Raw genomic sequence first — 25,770 nt, forward strand, 5'->3', positions numbered from 1 at the left:
TATAAAAACAAAATTGCCAAATTTTAAGACCAATTTTAGGCACTTGAGAAGCCTTGTCAGAGTGGACCTGGCAGGTTTAAACATGGCTAAAGAGCAGAGGAACTATGGAGCTCATTCAAGGAGGTGATTCGGAATGCAATGGATCAATGTGTGCCCTTGCAAAGCAAAGATACCAAAAGGGCACTCTTGCCTGATTGGTGGGACAACCAAGGAACACAAAGAGAGGAGAAAAAAAAGGCATTTAAGGCCATGAAGGAAAATGGAGCAGAGGAAAGACAGACTCATTACCAGAAGGCAGGCCAGGATTGTAAGAAAGGTATCAGAATGGCAAAGAAAAACTGAACTGAACATGGCAAGATATGTGAAGGGTAACAATAAATTATTTTTCAATAGGTAGGGAGGGTTTCGCCAATGATGGTGAGAGCTTTGCCTTGTGCTGCAAGGATAATTTTGTCAGTATAAATTAACTTGTTTCAGGTAAGTCACTAGTGTAACTGTTGAATAGTGAAGGAGGATGCAATATCTATGGTTGCTCAACATCGTGGCCAGGAGTCGAACAGTGATGTAGCATTTGATGACCCTTGATATCTTGAGCAATAGCCCAGACCTTCATACTGTATTGTAGGCAGTAGATAAATCTGTTCAGGTTTTTAGATTCCGATGGAAGCCAGCCTCAATGTGACAATTAATGGGAGAACCTGGTTGCAGTAACTTTGCCCCTGTCTGAAGCTGGCTTGTTTCTTTGGCAGTATGGCCACAAAGATAGGGGGTATTTGATTTTTGCCAACCTTAAAACCTTTTCATTAACTTGCGAGTTGTGGAGAGGAGTGATATTGGATGACAGCTGGCGTTGGTTTCCCACCTTTGAGAAGGGCAGAGGCTCGTGCTTCATTGTTGACTATACAACAGTGAATATGTCCACCAAGCATACTTGTCTCTTTGGTCCCAAATTCCTGAGAAATTCAGCATACATGCCAACCTTGCCAGAAGCCTTTCTGCTTTTAGTGGCCATGAAGGCCTTGTTTATTTCTTGTATAGTATATAGGGATGATGGTGGTGAAATGGCGGACCTTCTATTGCATCAGTGTGTCAGTTTTGGTCTTTGAGTTACCAAGAAGGTGTGAGGCGACAGCATTGACTGTCACTTTTGGTTCATGGTGTTAAACGGGTTAGCAGTTTCAAGCTTACAGAGGAGTGCCCAGGCTTGGCGACTGGAATGAATGAAGTCAAGGCGCTCCATTGTCTTGTTCCATCTCTTGAGGAAGCACTATTGAATACTCTAGTAGCTTTTTGCTGTGTCAGGATCTTTGTTCTTTGTCAGAAAGCAGAGGTACGGATTGTGTCTGGCCACGAGAAAAGTCCCGGGTTGTTTGGGGTCAAAAAGAAGATGGATGTCTATTAATTAAGGCTAATCTATCAGTTGCTCACCAGCTTCATCATTTCTGCTATAGTCCCATTGTGAGTGGTGGCTATTATAGTTACCAAACTACACTGGGTTTGAAAAGATGGGCTTCAGCCTTCAAGATTTGGAGGTTTGTATCTGTTTGCTATGGTCAGTTATCTGATTTTTAGCAATAGATTCCCAAGGTCTTGGATTCTTTCAGGACTGAGACATCTCCAACACCATGCTTGACATCCATGGTGAGGCTGTGCTTTGCTTCGTTCACGTTAATAATAAGTTGATAGACAAAGCATTGAAGAGGTACGTTTTGAGATGTCCTTGACATTTATCCTCTCGATAGCCAGGTTGTATAGCTCAAGTCACTCACACTCTCACTTTTGAGTCAAAAAGTTTTTGGTTCCATGCTCCATGTGAGGACTTTGAACTCATATAGTCTTGGCTGCCAGTTCAATGTGGAATGCGCTGCATTATTTGAGATGCTGTCCTTGAGATGAGGTGTTAAACCAAGGCCAGGTCTGCCTGTTCACATGATGTTAAAGATCCCAGGGAACGATTGGAAAGGAGAAGGAAGTTTCTCCTGGTGCCCTGGCTAACAATCCCCCAGATTAAATTGATCACTCACTCCATGGCTGTTTGTGGGACATATGTAGTTCAATATGGATTTCAAATGTAGTTTATATGGATTTTCAAAAGACGTTTGATACAGTGCCACATAAGAGACTTGTAAGCAAAATAGAATCCCACGGTATTAAAGGGACAGTGGCAGCAGATACAGAACAGACTGGGAGACAGAAAGCAGAGAGAGGTGGTGAACGGTTGTTTTTTGACTGGAGGGAAGTATGTAGTGGTATCCCCCAGGGTCAGGATTGGGACCACTGCTCTTTTCGATCTGTATAAATGACATGGATTTGGGTAGAGGAGTACAATTTCCAATTTTGCAGATGATATTAAGCTTGGAAAAGTAGTAAACAGTGAGGAGGATAGTAGTAGACTGCAAGGGGACATAGACAGACTGGTAAAATGGGCAGACAGGGGGCAGATGAAGATTAATGTGGAGAAATGTGAAATGATGCATTTTGGGAGGAAGAATGAGGAGAGACAGTATACGCTGATGGTACAATCTTAAAGGGGTGAAGGAACAGAGAAACCTGAGGGTTCATATAGGTAAATCTTTGAAGGTGGCAGGACAGGTACACAAAGCTGTTAAAAAAGCAAACGGAATACTAGGCTTTATATATAGGGCCATAGAATACAAAAGTCAGGAAGTTATGATGAATCTTTATAAAACACTGGTTAGGCCTCAGCGAGAGACTGTGTTCAGTTCTGGGCCCCACACTTCAGGAAGGATGTCAAGGTATTGGAGAGGGAACAAGGAGAAACTATTTCCATTGACGGGTGGGTTTGTCACCTTATTTAACATACTTGTTAAAAGAAACAAAGAGGAGGTGTGGAGAAATGTTTTCACGCAGCGAGTTGTTCGAATCTGGAATGCATTGCCTGAAAGGGTGGTGGAAGCCGATTCGATAATAACTTTTAGGCGAGAAGCCAATGATTATTTGGGGAGGACACGTTTGCAGGGCTAGGTGGGAAGAGGGTGGGGGTATGGATAGCTCTTTTCAAAGAGCCGGCACAGACCCAATGGGCCAAATGGCCTCCTTCTGTGCTGCATAATTCTTTGATATCTGGGTGCAAATTGGCTGCTGCTGTGTTCACCAATAAAATACAGTCACACCACTTTACAGTATATCCTCTGAAACTCTTTCAGATCTTTTGCTGATGTCAAAGTCTATATCAAATGCAAGAATTGTTTTATTTAGTTTTGTAATTTCAGTTCAATATTCCACCCAGTGGAATTTTAAGTGGTCTTAAAATCGAAGATTGTGCAGAATTGTCGAAAATTCTTAAATTCAGTCTTAATTTGGGATTCGGGTCTTTTCAAGAAATGAAGAAAACTGACCTCCAAATTAAGACTGAATTTAAGAATTTTCCACAATCTTAAATTTTAATAGCAAAGTGATCTTAGGTTCCACCCTAGGTGGAAATTTGGTCTGTACTTAAGGCTGGATTTAAGAATTGTCCCTAATGGTGGTGATCTTAAATTTTAAGAAGAAGATTATCTCCCTTTTAAACATCTCAATTGATTTGGCCTGTGCTGTCGTAACTGAATTTCAATGCCAATCACCATTTTCTTCCTGTCCAATCGAGCTGCTCCTGCCTTCTGAGTGATCTATTTACACAGTGCCCCAGATCTATGAGTCTCCCCTGATCATACTGCTTGTTTTGTGATAATCACACAAGCTGGAATTCTTGTTTTATATTATTGGCTCTGATTACTTTTTTGCCTTATGAAGTCTACACTTTTCTTACGCCCAGTTTATCCTGGAGGAAATGTTTCTGAGCGGGACCCCGCTGCTGGAGTCTGTGTGGCATAATGAGCCCCCCGTCAAGGAGCTACGCAATACCCTGCGTAATGCAATTCAGAAGTCACTGATCCCTCTGAGAAGCTATGCCAAGCAGTTTGAGAAACACCTGGAGCTGAATGAAATGGATATTGACAGTTACATCAGGTTAGTGACAGCACAGTGTCTAAGCTTGCAATTACGTGCAAATTAACAAATTAAAGTCAGCATAAAAGATGATTATGTACACAAGTGTGATGGGCAGTTCTGAATGGAATGTGGAACTGGGTGCAGCACTCACTTGCCTGGTGAAGGCCTCAGTCTCGGTTGTGAAATAACATTTTCTGGGTCAAGGAGAACACAACATTTGGTGCTCTTAGATCCGGTCAACAAAATGAAAACAAAGCTTACCACAGACCACGGCTGGCACCTTCTGCTCAGAATTTCATACTGTAAAGCTCATTTATACAGCCGAACATTGAACTGGTCATATTTCAGAGTTACCAAATGTGATTTAATTTCTGTTTATTTAGCTTCATTCTGATCGCTTTGTATTCTTGCTCTGTTCCTCTAACCCTTGTCCATCTTACAACACGATTTACATTTGTATAATGCTTTTCACATTGGGAAGATGTCTCACAGCGCTTCAATGCTGGATGGGTACTCGAAGTGGAGCTGGCAGGCAAGAGGAGCTAGGAGGGAAAAGATCACCAAAAGCGGGGTCACATTTAAAGATGTGCCTTGATAGAGGTGATTTGAAGGAGTGAGTCAGAGAGGCTCTTGGTTGTAATTCCAAAGAATGGGGACAGAATAACCTGCCTGCCGAAGGTAGGGCAGATAGGGTGGGGGCTGGTGCTTGCTAAACAAAGGGAGTGGCCAGGTTGGTAGGGTTTGTGGAGGTCGCAGAGGCACATGGAGGGAAACCATGGAGAGATTTGAACATGAGAACGAGGACCTTGAACTCAATCTGCTGGGTGATGGGGAGCTGATGGAGTCAGGCAAGGATGGGGTGCTAGGATTGCCGAGCCTGTTGCTAGAAAGGACATGGGCTGCAGAATTCGGGATAGTCTACGGTTTGTGCAGAGATGAGCTGGGAAGCATTGGTGTAGTCTAGCCAGGACATGGTACATGCATGGATGAGGGTCTCAGCTGCCCGAGTGGAAAAGTGATGGCATAGATGGGCAATGATTTGGAGGTGAGGGCATGCTGAGCAGGTCAGAGTTTGAATGTTTGTAGGTCAGTTGGGAGTCAGACAAGATATTAGCTCCGTGAAGTGGAGTGTGCACCAAGCAGGTTAATACTGTCAGCATCTGAGGTGAGAAGGCAAGGAAAGAGGAAGTGAGGAAGGAGAGAGGGAAAGAATGATGATGTAAGATTGAGGGAGTGAATGAGGGAGTTAGTCAGATAATGAGGGATTGACCAAAGGAGTTACGAAGGGCGGAGTAAAAGGAGAGAATGAGAGAATGAGTGGGAGATTCAGGGATGGAGGGACCAAGTGAGATTGGGAGGGGGGAAGGTCTGGGGGAACAGAGGGAGAGGCCGAGGAAGGGGTGGAACATGAGGAAGGGAGCAAGTGAGGGATTGAGCAAAGGAAGGATTGAGTAAAAGAGGATATGAGACGGTGATCGAATGACGGAAGACGTAAGGGACAGTGTGAGCGAGGTGGAAGTGAGGCATTATCGGAAAGAATGAGATGGCCTGAAGCAGGAATTGGGTGAGGAAGGGAATGAGGGAGGGAGTAGGTGAGAGTGAGAGGTAGGGAAGAAGTGACATGAATGGTAAAAGGAAAAGAGGTAGTAAAGGCATTAAGGGAAGAAGTGAGAGAGGGAGTGAGTAATTAGATAAGCACATATCGAGGTGAGGTGCAGGGGGAAAGGGAATAGAGGTGGAAATTGGGATTAGGATAGATCTCTAGAGCAGTAGTGGCCATTCGTTCTGGTTGGCTAACAATATAAGTTTTCTTGATTGAATATTTCTTGATTTATGCCATAAATTAAGGTATTGTTGACGTTCAACTGAAGAAAGTTAGCTCTCATCCAGGACTTGACAGACATTCAGTCAGGACATCAGTGGTCCTGGAGTCAAGGGTGGAGGTAGAGAGTTAAAGTTGGGTGTCATCCGCAAACATATGGAAGTTGACCCCATGTCTGCGGATGATGTCACCAAAAGGGAGCACATAGAGTTTGAAGAGGGGATCAAGAACAGAGCCCTGAAGAATGCCGAGACGGTCTGGGGGCTAGAGGAAAAGTCATTTGTGGAGATGAAGTGGAGGCGGTGTGACAAGTACGATCTGAACCAGTCAAGGACAGAGCCTTGGAGGTTGAGGTGAGAGGAGAAGCGGTGGATGAGGATAGAGTGGTTGACGGTGTCGAAAGCAGCAGAGAGGTCAAGGAAAATGAGGAGGCAGAGGGAGCCCTGGTCGCAGATGGACAGAATGTCATTTGTCACTTTGACCAGGGCTGTTTCTGTGCTGTGGGTGGCACGGACAACCGATTGGAGCATTTAGCCATTCATCCCCTTGAGACTGTTCCGCCATTTTATTAGATCATGGTTGATCTGCACCTCGACTCCATTTACCCACCTTTTCTCCATATCCATGACATTCTGACCTGACAAATATCTGTCAATCTCAGACTTGAAAATTCCAATTGATCCAGCATCCACAGCCTTTTCGGGGAGAAAGTTCCAAATTTTCACTACCCTTTGTGTAAAAAAAATGCTTCCTGATTTCACTCCTAAATAGCCTAGCACTGATTTGAAGGTTTTGCCCTCTTGTTCTGCATCACACAGGAAATTGTTTCTCTGTAGCTACCCTATCGAATCCCTTTATCATTTTAAACACCTTGATTAGATCACTCCTCAATCTTCTGAACTCAAGGGAATATAGACCATGTTTACACAGCCTATGCTCATAATTTAACCCTTAAATCCCAGGTTTTGTAAGGGTTCTCAAATATCTGACTGCAGTGAAGTAAGGACCAACACAAATCTTTTCAATCAGTCGATATTTATAAATGAGAATCAGCAAGGTTATGCAAGTTACAATCAGTTATTCAATCTACCATTCGCTTAATTCCCTTTGTAATTTCCTGCTGATATCTACACAATTTACTTATGACTCCTAACTTAGTATACAGTTCTCTGTTCCTTCATCCAAGTCATTAAATAAAATACATGGTGAAAAGCTGAGGCCCCAGTAAATACGCCTGAGAATCACCACTTTGTTACATCCTGCCAATCAGTGAACGTTCCCTTTATCCCTCCTCTGTCCCGCTCCCAACCAATTGCCCCCATTTCGGTGCGCTTTCATTTTCACTAATACTCTTTTGTGCAAAACCTTATCAATTATTATTATTATCAAATGCCTTCTGAAAGTCTCTAGAGAAAACGGTCATAGAAACTTCCTCATCCACCATGCTACTGACCTCAAAAATTTCAACTAGAATACTAACAAACATTGACACTAATACAAAGGATAGAATAGCCTCCGAGATTTCTATTTTCTGGGGACCAACACATCTTGGGCGGAATTTTTAAGTATTAGTACATATCACACTGTAAAGAAATAGAACATGAACCCATTATCACACCCTGGCTGCTTCCCAGCAGCTTGTATACAGCCTCAACAGATCAAGGAAAAGCTCTAATTTATTGTGGTGTTTAAACCTCAGTATCTGTGTCTCTTATAACTGTAGCAAATTCAGTAGCCAGGAACCAGCAGCTTTTGAGGTGAGCCAGGTGGTGGCAATGCATTTGGAGGAAAAAGAGAAGATCGACAATAGTCTCCCTAATACCATTGTCATTGGACCTTTTCTTATCAACGTGGAGGGTGTACGCAACAATTTGTCCAAGAAGCGCAAGGCCTTAGCTCAGGCAGTGCTGAAAATGTACGCCAAAGATCTGCAAAAGCAAATATCTGAGGTAAGAGGCCATGTTTATTCCCATGTTTATTTACCATGACTCATTTCTTTTCATTTATAATATACACCATATTTATTCAGATCATTTATTCGAATGCCTCACACTGATTTCTGTGATAACAAAAAAAAACTTTCATTCAGAGTTCTGGGAGTGTCTATTTAAATAAAAAAGGAGAAAAAGATTCTTGGCATTTCAAAGGAACATTCCAGTAATTTTTTAAAGAAAGGAGACTGAAGGTGCCATTTTATCTGTTCCTAAGAGCCATTGTTCAGAGTGCCAGCAGACATAAGGACCCAAGGCTTGGCTGAATCTGTTTTTTCCATGAGAAAATGTCTGATAAAGAATGAAAACAGTTTATCCTCCTTAAGCAAGAATCTTCTTCAAAGCTAGTCACAACCAGCTCCCCTCATATGAGATTGATCATATGTTCCAAGTATATTATATATATAAACATCGCAAATATAATTTGAGATATTGTTTAATACATTAATTACAGAATCCTACAGTATATTCCGTGAAGCGCTTTGAGACATACCGAAAATGCGATAAGATGCTATATCAATTGCAAGGATTATTATTATTATTTCTGAAATTAATAGGCCTAATACAGGTTTGTTTGTTTCAGGGCTAATTGTGTTTGAGAACCCAATAACTCTTACACAGAATTGCACATGCCAATGCGGAAGGCAATTTGCACACAGCAATGTCCCACAAAACGCAATGGAGTGATTGACCAATATTATTTTGGGGCATTGTTGCCCAGGACAATGGGAGAAACTCCCTTCTCTTTCTCAGTAGTGCCATGAGATCTTTAATATCCACCTGAACATCCGAAGGATAATAATAATAATAAATCTTGCATTTGATAAGCGCCTTATGCTGTTGTCGAGACATCTCAAAGTGCTTCACAGGATATAACATTTTTTATTTTATTATTTTTTTTGAAGGGATTATTAGGCCCGGTAAAGCAATCTACCAATTGACTACCAACCGGTTTCCTCTGTACTGCTAGGTAAATAGGCGAGTGGAGTAAGGAAATATGCTCAACATTTCACCCTGGTGGGAATCGAACCCAGGTCCTCTCGCTTGTGAGGCGAGTGCTCTGACCACTGAGCTAAAGGAATCCCTATAAATGAAAACCATCGATTCCCCTTTTATAGAACAATAGAATTTACAGCACCTGTGATTCTGTCGAAGACTCAATAAGATTTGTGAGGGGTGATCTACCTTTACAAGCCCATGCTGACTCTCCCTGATCTGTGTGTATGTATCTAGATGCTCAGTTATTTTCTCTGATGGTAAAATTCCAGGCATTTGCTAGCCAGCTCTGCATTAAACATTTCTCCATTTTATCATCACTGTCTATGAAAAAACAGGGTTTTACATCCATCCAATTCTGCACTTTAATTCACAGTGATTCTATCTGTTGATTACCTTCAAATAATTCTCTGTTTAACTACCATGATTTCATCTTTTGTTAATTACGCTTTGCTTTCTTACCCGTTATCACTGTCACTTCTAAAGATCCTGGTATATTCAGCTCCCAATTTTACCTGGTATTGACAAGGCTATAGCCATGTCTGTAATAGCTATCCCATTATACCACCGTGCGTATAATACTCATGTGGGTAAAGGCGTGTAGTTTATCTATCTGTTATCATTTTTATTTCTCTCTCCTCTCTTCATTCTCCTATTCTATTTTATCTTGGAGTCCTGTAGCTCAATGGTTAGAGCATTCGCCGCGCAAGCGAGAGACCAGGGTTCGATTCCCGGCAGGGTGAAATGTTGGGCAAGTCTCCTTACTCCAAACGCCTCTATTTACCTAACAGTAAGTAGGAACCCGGTTGTTAGTCGATTGGCGGATCGCTTTTCCGGGGTGTAATAATTCCTTCAAAAAAAAATAATTGGTCACTTCATTCCATGACTGTTTGTGAGACACTGCTGCCGCATTTTGCCCACAAAATATTCTGCCATTTTATGAAGCGCTTTGAGACGTCTCGAAGACGTGATAAGGCGGTGTTTCAAATGCAAGGATTTTTTAAAATTATCTTTGCTAAATCTCTTACTCTATTTTCTCCAATGCTTATTTCCCTCTGTGCTTCCTTTTCTTGTTTCTTCACTCCCCTGCCATATTAGTTTATTAAATGTACCCTCACTGCGCCATTTATGCTCTCTCCATGAATATCAGTGCCATATCTAACCATTTAGGTGAGCCTTTCCCTCTTGAACATTCTAGAAAACTCTGCTTTCTACATCATCCCTCAAACCACGCATTGATGCCTCAAATTCAAGCATTCCTGCGTGGGTTCGTTAGTGTGTGGCACATGTAATAATCAGGAGATTATGACCCTAGAGGTTTTACTTTTTCATCTACAGTAAACTCCCGTCACTTGTCACGCCTAGGGAAAAGGACTGTGATGAGCATCCTGTTTACCTAATTCTGGAAAGCATTAGGCGCAGATAGGCAAGAGCCAAGGCTTGGGGATCCCAGAGGGTTTGTTGAGGTACTGGTGGAATCTAACCAGCTAAAGCCACATAGCTTATCTGTCTGTCAAGCTTTTCCATTGCTTTTTCAGCTGGGAACACCTTGCCCATTAGTGCTTTGGCTTGCAGGGTTAACAGGAATTGAGTGTGAGGGTGTGCAGCTCCTGGTCTGCCCTTCCAAGTTCTGCCAATGAGCCAGCCTGGCTGTGCTGTCATCAGCAGTGCCCTGGAATACTGCAGACCAGCCTGGCTCAAGAACTGGACAGCTGAGGCTACCACAAAGGGCTGGCTCAATTCCAACTTTCTGTTGCCAAACATGTCACCTTGGAGCCAGTTCTGCTCCAAAGAGACCATGCTTACCACTCCCAAGGAAAAGTTACCACTTGGTCATTTGATATTCGACAAGCATGAGTTTAAGACCTCATTAGGTGGATGGTAGGTAAAATGAATTCTCTGCAAGCGTCCTGGTAGGCAACATCTTCCTGTCCACAGCTTGGGCAGACCCTTCCCATTGAGCGATGGTTCCACCAATTGGAGGTGTGGAGTTTAAACAGCAGCTGCTTACCTATCTGCAAACCAATCAAGGTGGATTCCAGGTGCTGGATGTACAAATGCATGTTCACAAATTCGGACTCCCATGTAATGCCTTCCAGCAACTGTCACCCCAAAACTCAGTTTCTTCAGCAACTATCTGGCGGACATCTGCTTCAGTATTGTGGAAGGACCTTTACAGGACAGCTTCTGACATGCTAGCTACCTTGATGTTCTTGAGGTCCAAGTCCAATGCTGTGTACCAGGCTTACTCACCATCATCTTCTTAATCCAGGCCCTCATGCAAGAGGCCTTGCCAAATAGATGTGCCTGCTGTGAAGTTGTTTACACTTCCAGGGAGTTTAGTGACAGGTAGGTAGGTTGGAGCCCTCCCTCCCTGTAGCTGCTTCCAGTGTTTGCCACAAATCCACCTCTGCTTGATCCTGGACTTTCTAAATGGGTCGGAGGAAATCTCTCTGTTGCATCTCCAGAAGCTCAGATCCATAAAGGAGGACTGTTTGTACACAGGTCTTGTATGCCACAAGCTTGACCTGCATTGGGACCTTGCTGTTCTTGAAGAGAGACAAGTATGACTAGTGCTCTTCACCCCTTCTCAGCGCAGTCCCTCAGAACAGTGTCCAGACTGAAGTTGGTGTCCACCATGACCCTGAGTACTGATAAGAATCCAAGCCAGAAACTTCCAACTTGCCTTGGAGCTTCCCTAGAAGGCTGTGCTATAGCCTAGGAGCGCAGCTCAAAGGCGAGTTGTAGGTTCTTGTCTTGGATCTGAAGATCCTCCCACCCCCTCAGCTTTTAAGAACTCAGCAACTTAATGCTGTCTGCACCAGCTGCCTTGCTGTTAGCAAGACACCGCAGTACGGAGTCCACTTCCTCCCAGTCGAATGGGTCAATAAGGCCTTTAATCTGTTCTACGCCTCCCTCTAGTTCTTCCAACCTCCATGCAGATGAATCTCCACTACAGCCTGTTGGGTCAGATGCCATGCTACCTCCAGAGCCCACAGATACCCTCTTGGGTCTGTTGTACAGCAGAGCGGCCCCTCCAGCCATGACCAGTGACAGACTTCAGCCAGCGGAGGAAATATTTGGGATTGTTCTTAGGCAGTTGCTTTTGGATTGACACAGCCCATTGATTCTGCTTAATTTCTCTAAAAACCTTCCTGTATTCGTGCCATGTTTGGATGTAAGTTGCCTTTGCTGCAGTTCTAGCTTGCTCCGAGGAAACTTCCAAAACCAGCTTAAAGGCTTCTGCTTTGCCTAACAGCTCTTCTGCCCTCTGTGGTTACCCTGACGGGGTCCCGCTTCAGGGATGGGTGCCTTGCAGGCTGTAGCTTCAGTCTCCTTACAAACTCAGCTGCAGCAGCAAGAAAGCTCCATATGAATATAAATATAAATTTCCTTTTCTACCCTAAAGAGACTTGTGCTAGTCAAGGTCAGCCTCTGCTGTTACCTTGTCAGTATTCACATTATGACAATTGAGGACTGGCTCAGTGGTAGCACTCCACCTCAGAGTCAGAAGATTGTGGGTTCAAGCACCACATCAGGACTTGAAATCACATAGTCTAAGCCGACACTCCAGTGTCGTGCTGGGGATCTGCTGCATTGATGGAGGCTCCATCATTTAGATGAAATATTAAACCAAGGTACTATCTGCCTGTTCAGCTGGATGTTGTAGATCCTGTGGATGTTAAAGGCTTGAGTTGGCCCTGAACTTTTGTCTCGGACCCCGGTATGTCTCGGACAGTATGTCGCATCCTAAGTATGTGAACCTCTGGGCTGGTTCGACCGTTTCACCAAAAAACAAGCTGGAAGTAGGCACCAAGTTCTGGAACATCGGCTTGGCCCACAATGGCTGGAGCCCCATGGAGACAGCTGCCTCCTTGAAGTGCTTCAGGATCGCTGGCCACTTCGCTGGGTCGTCAGTTAAAAGAGCAGTGGTGTCAGTGTAGACATCCATAAATACCTTGTTGGCAAGGAGTAGGCCAAGCTGGTTGCGAGAACACAACCATGTCGGATTCCAGATATGGACGCAAAATGGAAGGATATATCAGCTCCCATCCGCACATGTGGTGACGTGTCTGTGCACAGGTGCGATTAACCCCATCAAGACATTGGTGACACGTTCCACAGTGACTCATGATTTATTGAATCAAACACTGCCTTAATACCAACGTACCCAATGTTCAGTGGTAGTTGGAACTCACGACGGATGTGACCAAACAGCCTATATGGTAATAATAATATGGTACAGTGTCATCAGGAGATAGCTGTACACGGGCCCTTCCGCAGCTGAAGCCATACCTTCAGAACGAGGCCGTGTAAACTTTGCATATCAGGTCCTCTGTGCACATCAACAGCTCAGGTGGAATGCTGTCCAATCTAGCTCTGCATCTGTTATCTGCACTCCTCACAGTGCCTCATCTTCCCTCGATGGACAGTGGATCCGCTGATGGTGAGGTGGTGTTGCCAAGCCAACTGCCTTGACGATAGGAGCACCCATTCCGTTCTGTGCACAGCTCATGTATGCATTAACCTGTTAGGAAGCCAATTGTAGGTTGCCTCATCATATCCCATTCTTGGCTTCACCCGCCAGTCTACCGTATCAGGCCTCAAGATTCACCTTCAAGATACATCTGAGCCGCTTGCACTCGTCATCATTCCCAACAAGCTATTCTTTTCCAGTCCAAGATTGTGAGGGTCCTCGCAATGTCACAGACTGTGAAGCAGTGACCAGTGCCGTAGGGAACAACAGCAGCCAGGATTCCTCAAAGCCTTCAGGGAGTTTGTTGAGCATGTGGAATTGCAGGCAGATATTGTGTACTTTTCAGACGTATCCCCATCCTGACCATCCTGATGTGCGATTGCAGGCAGATTTGGGTACTTTTCAGACATATTTCCATCCTGACTAGAGCCTCTACATCGTACCACTTGCCCTGCACAGGCCTGCACGCATTGGCAGGTCCTAGGGAGATTTCAGCCTGGGCCAATGTTATCTGGTTAGATCATTCTTAGCCAGTGCCTCAGCCTTGCCTACAGACAGGACCTGATTTGAATATGGAACGATCACTTGACAGCATGCGGTCCAGTTCTTTACAGACATGGTCATCATTCAATACCCATATGAATCAGTAGATGGTCCTCCGTTGGATCCAAGAACAGAGAGGCTGTAAACTGAGCACAGAGTTGGAGGGAGTTGTTGTCCATTGTCCTGAGCCAAAATCACCATTAGCTCTCAAAAGAACACACCATCTGAGCCACCTGTCCTACCACTTTTAAAGACCTGTGTGTGTGAACCCCCAGATCCCTCTATTTCTGCACCCCTTTAAAGCTGTACCTTTTATTGTATATTGCCTCTCCTCATTCTTCCTCCCAAATCACCTCACACTTCACTGCATTAAATTTCATCAGCCACGTGTCTCCCATTTCACCATTCTCTCTTTGCTCTTCCTGCAATCTGCTACCATCCTCTTCACTGTTTACTACATTCCCAATTTTTGTGTCATCTGCAAACTTTTTGCTCTCTATACCCAAGTGGAGGCCTGTAACTCAGTGGTTAGAGCACTCGCCTCGCAAGCGAGAGACCTGGGTTCAGTTTCCGGCAGGGCGAAACCTTGGGCAAATTTCCTTACTCCACACGCCTGATGATAATCCTTCAAGAAAAAAAATAATAAATTGGGTCACTTCAATCCACGACTGTTTGTGGGACGCTGCTGTGCGCAATTGGCTGCCGCTTTTCGCCCACAAATATACAGTCAATTCACTTTACAGTATATTCCGTAAAGCACTTTGAGATGTCTAGAAGATGTGAAAAGCACAATATCAAATGCAAGGATTATTATTATTATAAGTCCAAGTAGTTTATGTATATCAAAGAGAGCAGTGGACCTAATGGAATCCTGTAGCTCAGTGGTTAGAGTACTCGCTTCGCAAGCGAGTGACCTGAGTTCGATTCCCGGCAGGGCGAAACCTTGGGCAAGTTTCCTTACTCCACAGGCCTGATAATAATCCCTCAAAAACAAATGATAAATTGGTCATTTCAAAGTTGAGAAGTGCTTTGAGACGTCTCAAAGACGTGAAAAGCGCTATATCGAATAGAAGGATTATATGATTAATTACCAACCATGGGGGACACCACTGTATACTTCCCTTCAGTCTGAAAAACAACCATGCATCACTACCTCTGCTTTCTGTTTCCCAGCTAATTTTGTATCCATATCCCTTTTGTAGGGCTTCAATTTTGCTAACAATTCTATTATGTCCCTTACCTTTCGAAGGTCCTGGAATGAGTTGTTGCTTCCCAGCTTCGCTCCTTCCACTCTCGCCACCCCCTTCACGAACCTCTCCAATTGGTTTTCATGCTGCGTATACTGACAAATGACATTTTGGTCAAAGTGACAAATGACATGTTGTCCATCTGCGACCAGGGCTCCCTCTGCCTCCTCATCCACTGTGACCTCTCTGCCGCTTTCGATACTGTTGACCACTTTATCTTCCTCCACTGCCTCTACTCTCACCTCAACCTTCATGGTTCTGTTCTTGAATGGTTCAGATCCTACCTCTCACACCATCTCCACTTCATCTCCACAAACGGTTTCCATAGCCCCACATCGTCTCGTGTGGCATTCCTCAGGGCTCTGTCCTTGGTTCCCTCCTCTTCAATATCTATATGCTCCCTCCTGGTGACATCATCCGCAGACATGGGGTCAACTTCCACATGTATGTGAATGACCCCAACTCTATAGCTCTGCCTCAATACTCGACTCCAGGACCACTGCTGTCCTGACAGAATGTCTGTTAGATATCAAGACCTGGATGAGAGCTAACTTTCTAGAGTTGAACGTTAACAAGACCGAGGTTCTCTTGATTGGCTTCCATCAGTGCCTCCATACCTCAGGACTGACAGCATCACTTTCAAAAGGAAAGGGACATAATAGACTTGTTAGCAAAATTGAAGCCCAAGGATGCACAATCCACCCTGGAACCTTGGTGTATTATTTTGACTCTTAACTATCCTTTCTACCCCTCATTTGTGACATAACTTTCCCCCACCTTTGCAACACCTTTGTGGAGTCCTGTAGCTCAGTGGTTAGAGCACTCGCTTTGCAAGCGAGAGACCTGAGTTCAATTCCAGACAGGGCGAAACCTTGGGCAATTTTCCTTACTCCACACGCCTAATAATAATCCCTCCAAAAAAAAACCCAAAAAATAATAAATTGGTCATTTTCAATCCACGACTGTTTGTGGGACATTGCTGTGCGCAATTGGCTGCCGCGTTTGCCCACAAATATACAGTCAATTTCACTTTACAGTGTGTTCTGTGAAGCGCTTTGGGACATCCTCCCGACGTGAAAAGCGCTATATCAAATGCAAGGATTAAAAAACATCGCCCCGCTAAGCCAGTGTCTCAGACCGCCGAGACCCTCACAAATGCATTCATAACATCCAAGATTGACTATGAAAACTCCCTACTTGTCGGTCTCCCCAACTCCTCCCTCCACAGGTTGCAGATCATCCAGAACTTTGCAGCCTGTGTCCTCTCTCACACCAGGCTCTGACCATATCACCTCCATCCTCACCCGACTGCACTGGCTTCCCATCACACTGAGGGTACAGTTCAAGATCCTGGATCCACCTTCAAAGCCCTCCTTGGATTTGCTCCCTCCTACCTCTGCGACCTCCTAATCCCCTACAAACCTGAAGCAGGCTCCAGCCTGCTTCACGTTCCCCGCCGTTGGTGGGCGGGCCTTCAGCCACTCTGCATCCACCCTCTGGAACTCCATTCTGCAGTCGCTCCACCTCGCCCCCTCCCTTGCCTCCTCCAAGATCCGTCTCAAGACCTTCCTCTTTAACCGTACCTTTGATCACCCTCCTTCACCCCCTGTCCTCCACCCTTCCTGATCTCGACCCCCATCTCGGGTCCGAAACACTGATTGTCCAGCACCAGGGGAGGTCCTCCTGATGTGAAAAGTGCTCTGCAAATGTCATTTTATTGTTGTTGTTATGTGGCACCTTATCAAACACCTTCTGAAAGTCCATATACACTACATCAACTGTACTACCTTCATCAACCCTCTCTGTTATATCATCAATGAACTTGCAGCACTTCCGATCTGAGAAGTGTGATCTGCCCTCACAGAGGAAGCGGAGATACTGGAATGCAGAACTCACTTGAGCACTTGGTCACTAGGTTCAGTCCGGGCTTGCCCTGTGCAGAGGCCATCCCGTCACCTGACTTGGTCGGGTGGTTGTGAATGCAAATTCAGGTCCTCATTGTCCTTTGGCAATTTGGGGCCTAGAGAGTTTGGGGGAGGGGCTTGTCTGCCTGGACATCCCTCGTGGAATACGATTCGGTTAATTTGGTTGAAGGAGCCTGGCATCGTTCATCAAAAAAAAAATTAGATAAGCTCTTTAGTCTTAAGAGAAGATGTCTCAGAGGGGACCTCACTGAAGTTTATAACATTTTAAATTTAAAAAGTAAACTCAGGACAATACTTTAGGATGTACCAAAACAGTAAAACAAGACGACATGGGTTTAGAGTTAAAAAGCCACTTTCAGGGTAAACACCAAAGATCTTTCCACATAGGGTAATTAACGATAGTTACCAGGAAAGGTGTTTGAGGCCAGTACACAGGACTCCTGTAAAAAGCAGCTTGGTGCTGCGGTGGGAAGAGATGGTAGGGTGGGTATTCTGATAGTATGAGTTCAAATGGGCTGAAGGGCCCTCTTCAGCTAAACCAAACTTAGGATCTTGTGAATGAGTGAATACAGTGCACTTTCTGCCCTATAGATGAATGATGAGTACAGAGAGATTAATAGGAAGCTGTATGAGAAGGCCAACACAATTGAAGAACTGACAGAACACCGGGAATGGATGAAGAGAGTTCCTGAACAGCTGCGAGAGAAAGAGGTAGGTCTGGGTATCCCTCATCTCAAATTAGAAATCTTTCACTTCTCATGAAATGTTTCCAAAAATGTTATCCTTCCCAGCTTTTCACTCTATGGCTGCATGAGTGGTGTTTTCTAATGCAATCATTCAACCAGCAAATGTAAATTTTTGTTGCATAATTCTCATCAGGCTCAGTACTCCCCTCTGATTTATCTGATTTGAGATTAGGAATTTTTGTGCTATTTTAGCATCACGAAGTTGGTATGCATTTGTAACATGAGTATCAGCAGGTCAGTTGGTAGCACTGTGTGTCCAAGCTGTGGGCAGGAAGATGGTGGCAATGCTCTCACACGTTTCATCCTGAGCTGTGGTTGCCAACCAGGAAGCTCACAGGAAGTTTCTGGGACCTGCCATCCATCTAGTGAGGGCTTAAACCTGCACTTAGAATCATAGAATTATACAGCGCAGAAGGAGGCCATTCAGCCCATCATGCCTGTGCCAGCTCTTGAAAGAGCTAACCAAATTAATCCTACTTCCCCTCTTCCCATAGCCTTGCATATCTATACTTGTCAGATGAAACTTGCACTTATCAGATGTCAAATGACCAACTGGTGACTATCATCCTTGGGAGGGAAAGGTAAGCAGGATCTCCTTGGAGTTTAACTGACTCCATGGTGACATGCTTGGCAACGGAACGTCAGAACCGAGTCCACCCTCTTGACAGTCTCCAGTCACAGGCTGCTCTGTCTGGGAGCTGGGATCCCTGACCCGGGGAGAATGAAAGCAGGAGGGGATGGAGTGATCTTGGGGGAGAGTGAAGGGGGTGTGGGGACTAATCTGGGGGGAGAGTGAGGAGACACTGGCTTACTGTATGTTTTGCACACTTATACAAAAGCTGGTTGCTGGCTAAATAATAATAATTTGGTCACTCAATCCATGACTATTTGTGGGACATTTCTGTGTGAAATTGGCTGCTGTTTTTCATCCACAAAATATACAGTCAATTCACTTTACAATATATTCTGTGAAGCGCTTTGAGACATCTCAATTACGTGATAAGGCGCTACATCAAAAGCAGCTTGTGTACTGCCTGCCCCGCACCAGGCTTCGCAACCACATCACTCCCACCCTCGCTCGCCTCCACTGGCTCCCCATCCCCCAGAGGATCGAATTCAAGATCCTCATCCTCACCTACAAGGCCATTCACGGCCTTGCTCCCTCCTACCTCTCTGACCTACTATCCCCCTACTTACCTGCCCGTACCCTCCGTTCCTGCTCCACATCCCCCGCCCTAACCGCCCTACCATCGGTGGCCGGGCCTTCAGCCTCTCAGCCCCTAGGCTCTGGAACTCCATCCCCCAGTGCCTTCGCCGCTTCTCAAGACCTTTCTCTTCGACCGTGCCTTCAGCTCCCCTCTCGACTCTCTACCCCCTCCTCGCTCCCTCCTTTCCCTCCCTTCACCCTGACCATTTCCCCCCTGCTCGGGTCCTAACCCAACTGTCCAGCGCCTTGGGACGTCCTCCCGACGTGAAAGGCGCTCTATAAATGAAATCTTGTTATTATTAATATAGTCCGGTTCCTCAGCCAGGCAGGTCCACAGTTTTCCAGGGCACTGTTGATGGCAGACCAGCTCAGCCTGGCTCATCGGCAAGACTTGGAAGGCAGACTGGTCACTGCAGGCTGGGAGTCATCCCACTCAGCTCCTGTTAACCCTGCAAGCCAAAGCCGTAACAGGTAGAGTGATCCTAGCTGGACAAGCAGTGGAAAAGCTTGCCAGACAGTGCTTTGGGAAGATATGTGGTTTTAGCTGGTTACACACTGGCAGTTTCCCCAACTCGCGCATGAGATGATGTTTTTGTGTTATTTTTATTTTCCTGGAATTAGCGGAATGTAACATCCTGAAAAGCAGCATTTCAGACCATCAGAAATGACTGATCCAGGACAGGCAGATACAGAGACACGCCAACAAGGTTCAAACTGCGACAGTTCTCACCCCTTGATGTCCATGCAAATTTTATTAACTTTTTCGTACTGAGTGGCCTCTGCTTCTCTTCTCCTGTCGGTTTGAGTCCCTAGTTCAAAGGTGACTCAACCAAGTCAGAGTCACAAACAAACAGGCATTCCCAGTTAACCCCAAACTGGAATCGCTAATCAAAGTCTGCTTGCACTTGTAGACCTCCGATGTTGACAACCACCCTCCGAAGTGCTTACTCCTTTTCTTGTCTAGAATACTACAGAAACTCATTTAGAAACAACAGGAAAACAGCAATGGAAGATATACAACAATGGGATCAAACATAACAATCACACATAACTGTAACAACTGGCAGCACAACACTGCATTAGTAAAGAAATATTAAACTAACCCTAACTGTACCATGGATACATTAGTATGTACCAGATGACGACCATTAGTTAGCGACCATGAGGAGCACCGAGCATTGCTTTATATAGGCGTGTAGCTCCACCCACCTTATGATACGACTGCGACGGTTTTTTCCCGCACCAGCACCCACATGTTATTTTACTCTGCGGCTGCTTGACAGCTGACTGTCAATCATGCAGCCCTGGACCCAAACTTAGTTACAAACTTGTGTAGGCTGCTTGCTAACTCTCCTGCAAACAGCTTCTGCAACTGGAATCTTACACAACCCATTTAAAGGGGCAGGATTCCCCATTTCCCTTAAATAATTTTATACAGTTATACATATGTATTATTTACATGTTACAAAAGACTGCAAGAATTGGGTGACCATGACAAAACACCACACGTTTAGTAGAGAAGAGGGATAACTCAGCAGCCAACAGTGACGCGCCACGCTCTTTGCACAACCCAGTCCTGGAGACGGGCACAGTCAGGATCCTGTATCCCCCGCCCCCAACTAAATTGTTTGGAGAGAGACCTGTGGCAAAAGTAACCCCTTTTAAGATGGCACAGCCTCGGCTCTCCCCTCTCAGTTATGACCCAAGGGTGTTCCTAACACCCAGTGCCCAGGCCCATGACAATATTGCACGTGTATGAAAGATGGTGAATTTCACTCCAATATAGTTACAACTCAGATAGAAAGGAATGTATCCACATTTGCGGATGATAGTGAACTGTGATCTACAGATTAGAGAGCAGAAAAGTGTAACAACAACAAAATTACATTTATATAGTGCCTTTCACATCAGAAGGACATCCCAAGGCACTGGACAGTTAGTTTTGGACCCGAGCTGGGGGTCAGGATCGGGGAGGATGGAAGGCGGGGGGGTGAAGCAGGGTGATCGAAAGCACGGTTGAAGAGGAGGGTCTTGAGATGGGTCTTGAAAGAGGTAAGGGAAGGGGCGAGGCGGAGGGACTACGGGATTGAGTTCCAGAGGGTGGGGGCAGAGTGGCAGAAGGTGGGGCGAGTGAGGCGGGGGACGTGAAGCAGGCCAGAGCACGCTGAGCGGAGGGAGCGGGCAGGATGGTGAGGGGGTTAGGAGATCGCAGAGGTAGTGGGGAGCAAGACCACGGAGGTCTTTGAAGGTGAGGACCAGGATCTTGAACTGTATCTTCTGTGTGATGGGAAGCCAGTGGAGTCGGGCGAGGATGTGGGTGATAGGGTCACAGAGCCTGGTGCGGGAGAGGACGCGGGCTGCAGAGTTCTGGATGATCTGCAGCCTGTGGAGGGAGGAGTTGGGGAGACTGACATGCAGGGAGTTTGCATAGTTGGGCCTTGATGTAATGAAAGCGGTAATGAGGGTTTTGGCGGCCTGTGGTGTGAGACAGTGGCGGAGACGGGTGATGTTGCGGAGGTGGGGGACGGCAGAGCAGGTCATGGCAGAGATGTGGGGTAGAAAGGATAGTTGAGGGTCAAACAAGATGTGAAGGTTCTGGACTGGCTTCGTAAAGTTGAGTGTGCAATCATGGACGGTGATGCTGTCAGCGCCTGAGGTGTGGAGGTGCTGATGGTAGCCAATCAGGAGAGCCTTGGTCTTGTTTTACAGCACAGAAGGAGGCCATTCAGCCCATCGTGCCTGTGCCGGCTTTTTGAAAGTGATACCAACCAGCTGTGCAAATTAAGTACCTATCTAATTACCTTTTGAAAGCTTTTATCAAATCTGCTTCCACCACCCTTAATAGAAGGGTATTCTAGACCTTAACAACTCTCTGGGTAAAAACGTTTGTCAATTATTTTAAATTTGTGTCCTTTGTTTACTGACACATCCGCCATAGGAAACAGTTTCTCCCGATCTACTCTTATCAAAACTCCTCATAATGTTGAACACCTCTATCAGATCTCCCCTTAACCTTCTCTGCTTTAAGGAGAATAATCCCAGCCTCTCTAGTGTCTCCACAGAATTGTAATCACTCATCCCTGGTAAATCTTCTCTGCACCCTCTACAAGGTCCTGTCATCATTCCTAAAGTGTGATGTCCAGAATTTGGCACTCCAGCTGAGGCCCAACAAGCTAACTTGTAAAAGTTCAACATAACTTCCTTGCGCTTATACTTTATGTCTCTATAAAGCCACGGATCCCATATGCTTTTTTAACCGCTTTGTTAACTTGTCCTGCCACCTTCAAAGATTTGTGTATGTGAACCCCCAGGTCTCTCTGTTCCTGCACCCACTTTAAAATTGTACTATTTATCTTATATTGTCTCCCCTCATTCCTCCTCTCAAAATCACTTCACATTTCTCTGCATTAAATTCCATCTACCATTCCATAGTAGATGGATAAGAATAGTAGATCGGAATATATTTGAATGGGGAAGCACTCAAAGTAGAATGTGAGTAAAGGTATAAGACCATAAGACGTAGGAGTAGGAGTAGACCATTCCGTCCCTCGAGCCTGCCCCGCCATTTAATAAGATCATGGCTGATCTTCTAACCTAATTCCATTTACCCTCCCTATCCCCATATCCGTTAATCCCTCTATCATTTAGAAATCTATCAACCTCAGTCTTGAATATGTTCAAGGACTGAGCATCCACAGCCTTCTGGGGTAGAGAATTCCACAAATTCCCCTCATCCCAGGAACCAACCTAATGAATCTACGCTGCATCCCCTCTAAGGCGAGTAAGTCCTTTCTTAAATAAGGAGACCAAAACTGCACGCAATATTTTAGGTGTGGTCTTACCAAGACCTTATACAACTGCAGCAAGACGTCCCTACTCTTGTACTCTAACCCTTTTGCAACGAACGCCAGCATTGCATTAGCTTTCCTAGTTGCTTGCTGTACCTGCATTCTAACTTTTTGTGACTGGTGTACAAGGACACCCAATTCCCTCTGAACACTAACACTACCTAGTCTCTTCCCCCTCTAAAAAATAATTCGCTTTTCTGATTTTACTACCTAGGTGAATAACTTCACACTTCCCCACGTTATACTCCATCTGCCACCTTCTTGCCCACTCACCTAACCTGTCTATTTCCTTTTGCATTCTTCTTGTGCCATCCTCACAGCTTACTCTCCCATCTACCTTTATATCATCCGCAAATTTAGATATGTTAAGTTCTATTTCCTCATCTAAATCATTGATTTAGACTGTAAATAATTGAGGCCTAAGCACTGATCCTCGTGGCACATCCTGCCAATCTGAGAAGGACCCGTTTATTCCTACTCTCTGCTTTCTTCCTTTTAGCCACTCTCCAATCCATGCTAATATATTATCTTCAATTCCATGGGCTCTAATCTTATGCAACAGCTTTTATGTGGCACCTTCTCGAATGCCTTCTGGAAATCCAAATACACCACATCTACTGGTTCCCCCCTATTTGGAGTCCTGTAGCTCAGTGGTTAGAGCGCTTGCCTCTCAAGCGAGAGACCTGGGTTTGATTCCCGGCAGGGCGAAACCTTGGGCAAGTTTCCTTACTCCACACACCTGATAATAATCCTTCAAGAAAAAAAAACAATAATAAATTGGTCAATTCAATCCATGACTGTTTGTGGGACACTGCTGTGCACAATTTGGCTGCCACATTTTGCCCACAAATATACAGTTAATTCACATTACAGTATATTCTGTGAAGCGCTTTGAGACATCTAGAAGACGTGAAAAGCACTATATCAAATGCAAGGATTATTACTATTATTATTATTATTATCTAACCAGCTAGTTACATCCTCAAAAAACTCTAAAAGATTTGTTAAACATGATTTCCCTTTCGTAAAGCCATGTTGACTGCCTAATCATGTTATGATTTTCTAAGTACCCCACGACGACATCCCTACTTAAGGACTCTAGAATTTTCCCTACCACCAATGTCAGACTAACTGGTCTATAGTTCCCCATTTTTTGGCTCCCACCCTTCTTAAATAGCGGCATTACGTTTGCGACCTTCCAATCAATGGGAACTGTTCCAGAATCCAGGGAATTTTGGAAGATCAAAAGCAAAGCATCCTCTATCTCTGGAGCCACCTCTTTTAAAACCTTAGAATGCAAGCCATCAGGTCCAGGGGATTTATCGTTTTTAATCCTATCAATTTCTCTAGTATTACTATTGTTTTACTGATGTTCATTTCTTTAAGTTCCTCACTAACATCAGCCTCCAGTTTCCCCTCTATTTTCGCTAAGTTTTCAGTGTCCACTAATGTATCTAAGGGTACAAGTCTATAAATCATTAAAATCTAGTTTGCAGGTGCAGAAAACAATCAATACAGCTAATGGGATACAAGGAAATGCTACTCCCTGTGTATATATATATTATATAGCTGTGTTATATATAGAGCTGATAAGACCTTATTTGGATTATTATGTTAAGGTTTGTGTGCTGAAATTTAGGAATATATTAGTCTTGGATGGTGTCCAGCTGTGAATCACTTTGTTTGAAGGGGCTTAGCAACAGTGAGAGGCTGGGTATAATCCATACTGTCCACAGCACCAGTAAATTTGTACTTGGGAATTGTTTTTGGCCTGCTGGTTTCCAAGCATCCCATTTACACATGGAAATTCCTGTGTATTGGAATGAAATGTTCATTCTCTCCCTAGAGGGTCACATCACGTTTACTTAATTCTGGAGAGTATTAGGTGTAGGTTGGCAAGAGCCAACTTTTGGAGATTCCAGTATATGGTTTTGGGTACTGCGGGAGTTTTAACCAGCTGAAACCGCATAGCTTACCATTAATAGCAATGTCTGGCAAGCTTTCTCGCTGCTTGTCCAGCTAGGACCACCCTACCCATTAGGAATCCCTGGCCCCAGTGCCTGGTCTCTCCTTCTATGTCCTGCCGATGAGCCAGGCTGGCTGTGCTGTCATCAGCAGCGCGCTGAAGTACTGTGGACCCACCTAGCTCAGGAACAGGTCTAGTGACTGCTTCTGACAATCCACTGCAGGCATGTCACCTAGTTCAGTTCCAAGGATACCCCGCTTTACTTAGCCCCATTTCTCCCCATGCCACCCCCCTCCTGGGAGAAAAGTCAATTGGTTAAAAACAACAACTTGCATTTCTATAGCGCCCTTCACGCATCTTAGAGCTACCCTGCGTGAAGAAGGCAGTTGGATACCTACGAGGTAAAGATTTTGGGCATGGGCAAAAGGCAAGGAAATGGGATTAAAGGATCTTTCATAATCTTAGAAGACAATAGACTCTATGGGCTGAATGGTCTCATTCATTTTCTAAATTTGTACATTACTTACACCAACAATACTGTGTTTGGGTTTTAATGTGTCGATTTTCTAAGCAGTAGAGATAATCTCTTATTATTTTTCCTCTTGAAAATGATTTTCTCGTTCTTTGCTTTCAGGAGATAACAAACAAAATAGTTGAAGATTACAACCTTTTTGATGAATTCTTTTACAATCTTTCGCAAGATGATTTTGAAGCCAAGTAAGTACAGAAGTTCTGAAACCAGATGAACAGCACATTGTCTTGTGACGTTGGCACAGCAGTGTAGCGCCTGATGCATGCCATGTCATGCAGGGGTTCTCAAATTTTGTCATTAAAAAAAAACGATTGTGCTTCCCTATAGCTTACTGAGGCAACACAAAGAACTGAAAATCCTATACTTTGGAGGAATACGAGTACTAAAGTAGAAAGGCTTTGATCCATTTAGTTATGATAAGAGTTTGAGTATCAAAAATACTAATTTTATTTCATAAAGCACCTTCCTTTAGGAGGGTTACCTCACAGTTCTATTCAAAAAGAGTACAAATCGCAGCAG

The 25,770-nt window shown here is 44.6% G+C and overlaps 1 protein-coding gene and 1 non-coding gene across 2 annotated transcripts in view; both read left to right on the forward strand.

Annotated features, from left to right (window-relative positions):
- dnah1 (dynein, axonemal, heavy chain 1) overlaps positions 1 to 25,770 on the forward strand; it is a 267,942-nt gene that overhangs the window by 49,846 nt on the left and 192,326 nt on the right. The window contains exons 13-16 of the mRNA XM_042339689.1: positions 3,776 to 3,969; positions 7,497 to 7,722; positions 17,544 to 17,663; positions 25,354 to 25,436. Of these exons, the coding sequence (XP_042195623.1) occupies positions 3,776 to 3,969; positions 7,497 to 7,722; positions 17,544 to 17,663; positions 25,354 to 25,436 (623 nt within the window). The remainder of the gene's footprint in view (positions 1 to 3,775; positions 3,970 to 7,496; positions 7,723 to 17,543; positions 17,664 to 25,353; positions 25,437 to 25,770) is intronic.
- trnae-cuc lies at positions 23,390 to 23,461 on the forward strand. The gene has a single exon. It is a non-coding gene; the product is annotated as a tRNA-Glu (tRNA).

The sequence above is a fragment of the Callorhinchus milii genome, unplaced genomic scaffold (genome assembly GCF_018977255.1).
Source record: "Callorhinchus milii isolate IMCB2004 unplaced genomic scaffold, IMCB_Cmil_1.0 Scaffold12, whole genome shotgun sequence".
Classification (NCBI taxonomy): Eukaryota; Metazoa; Chordata; class Chondrichthyes; order Chimaeriformes; family Callorhinchidae; genus Callorhinchus; species Callorhinchus milii.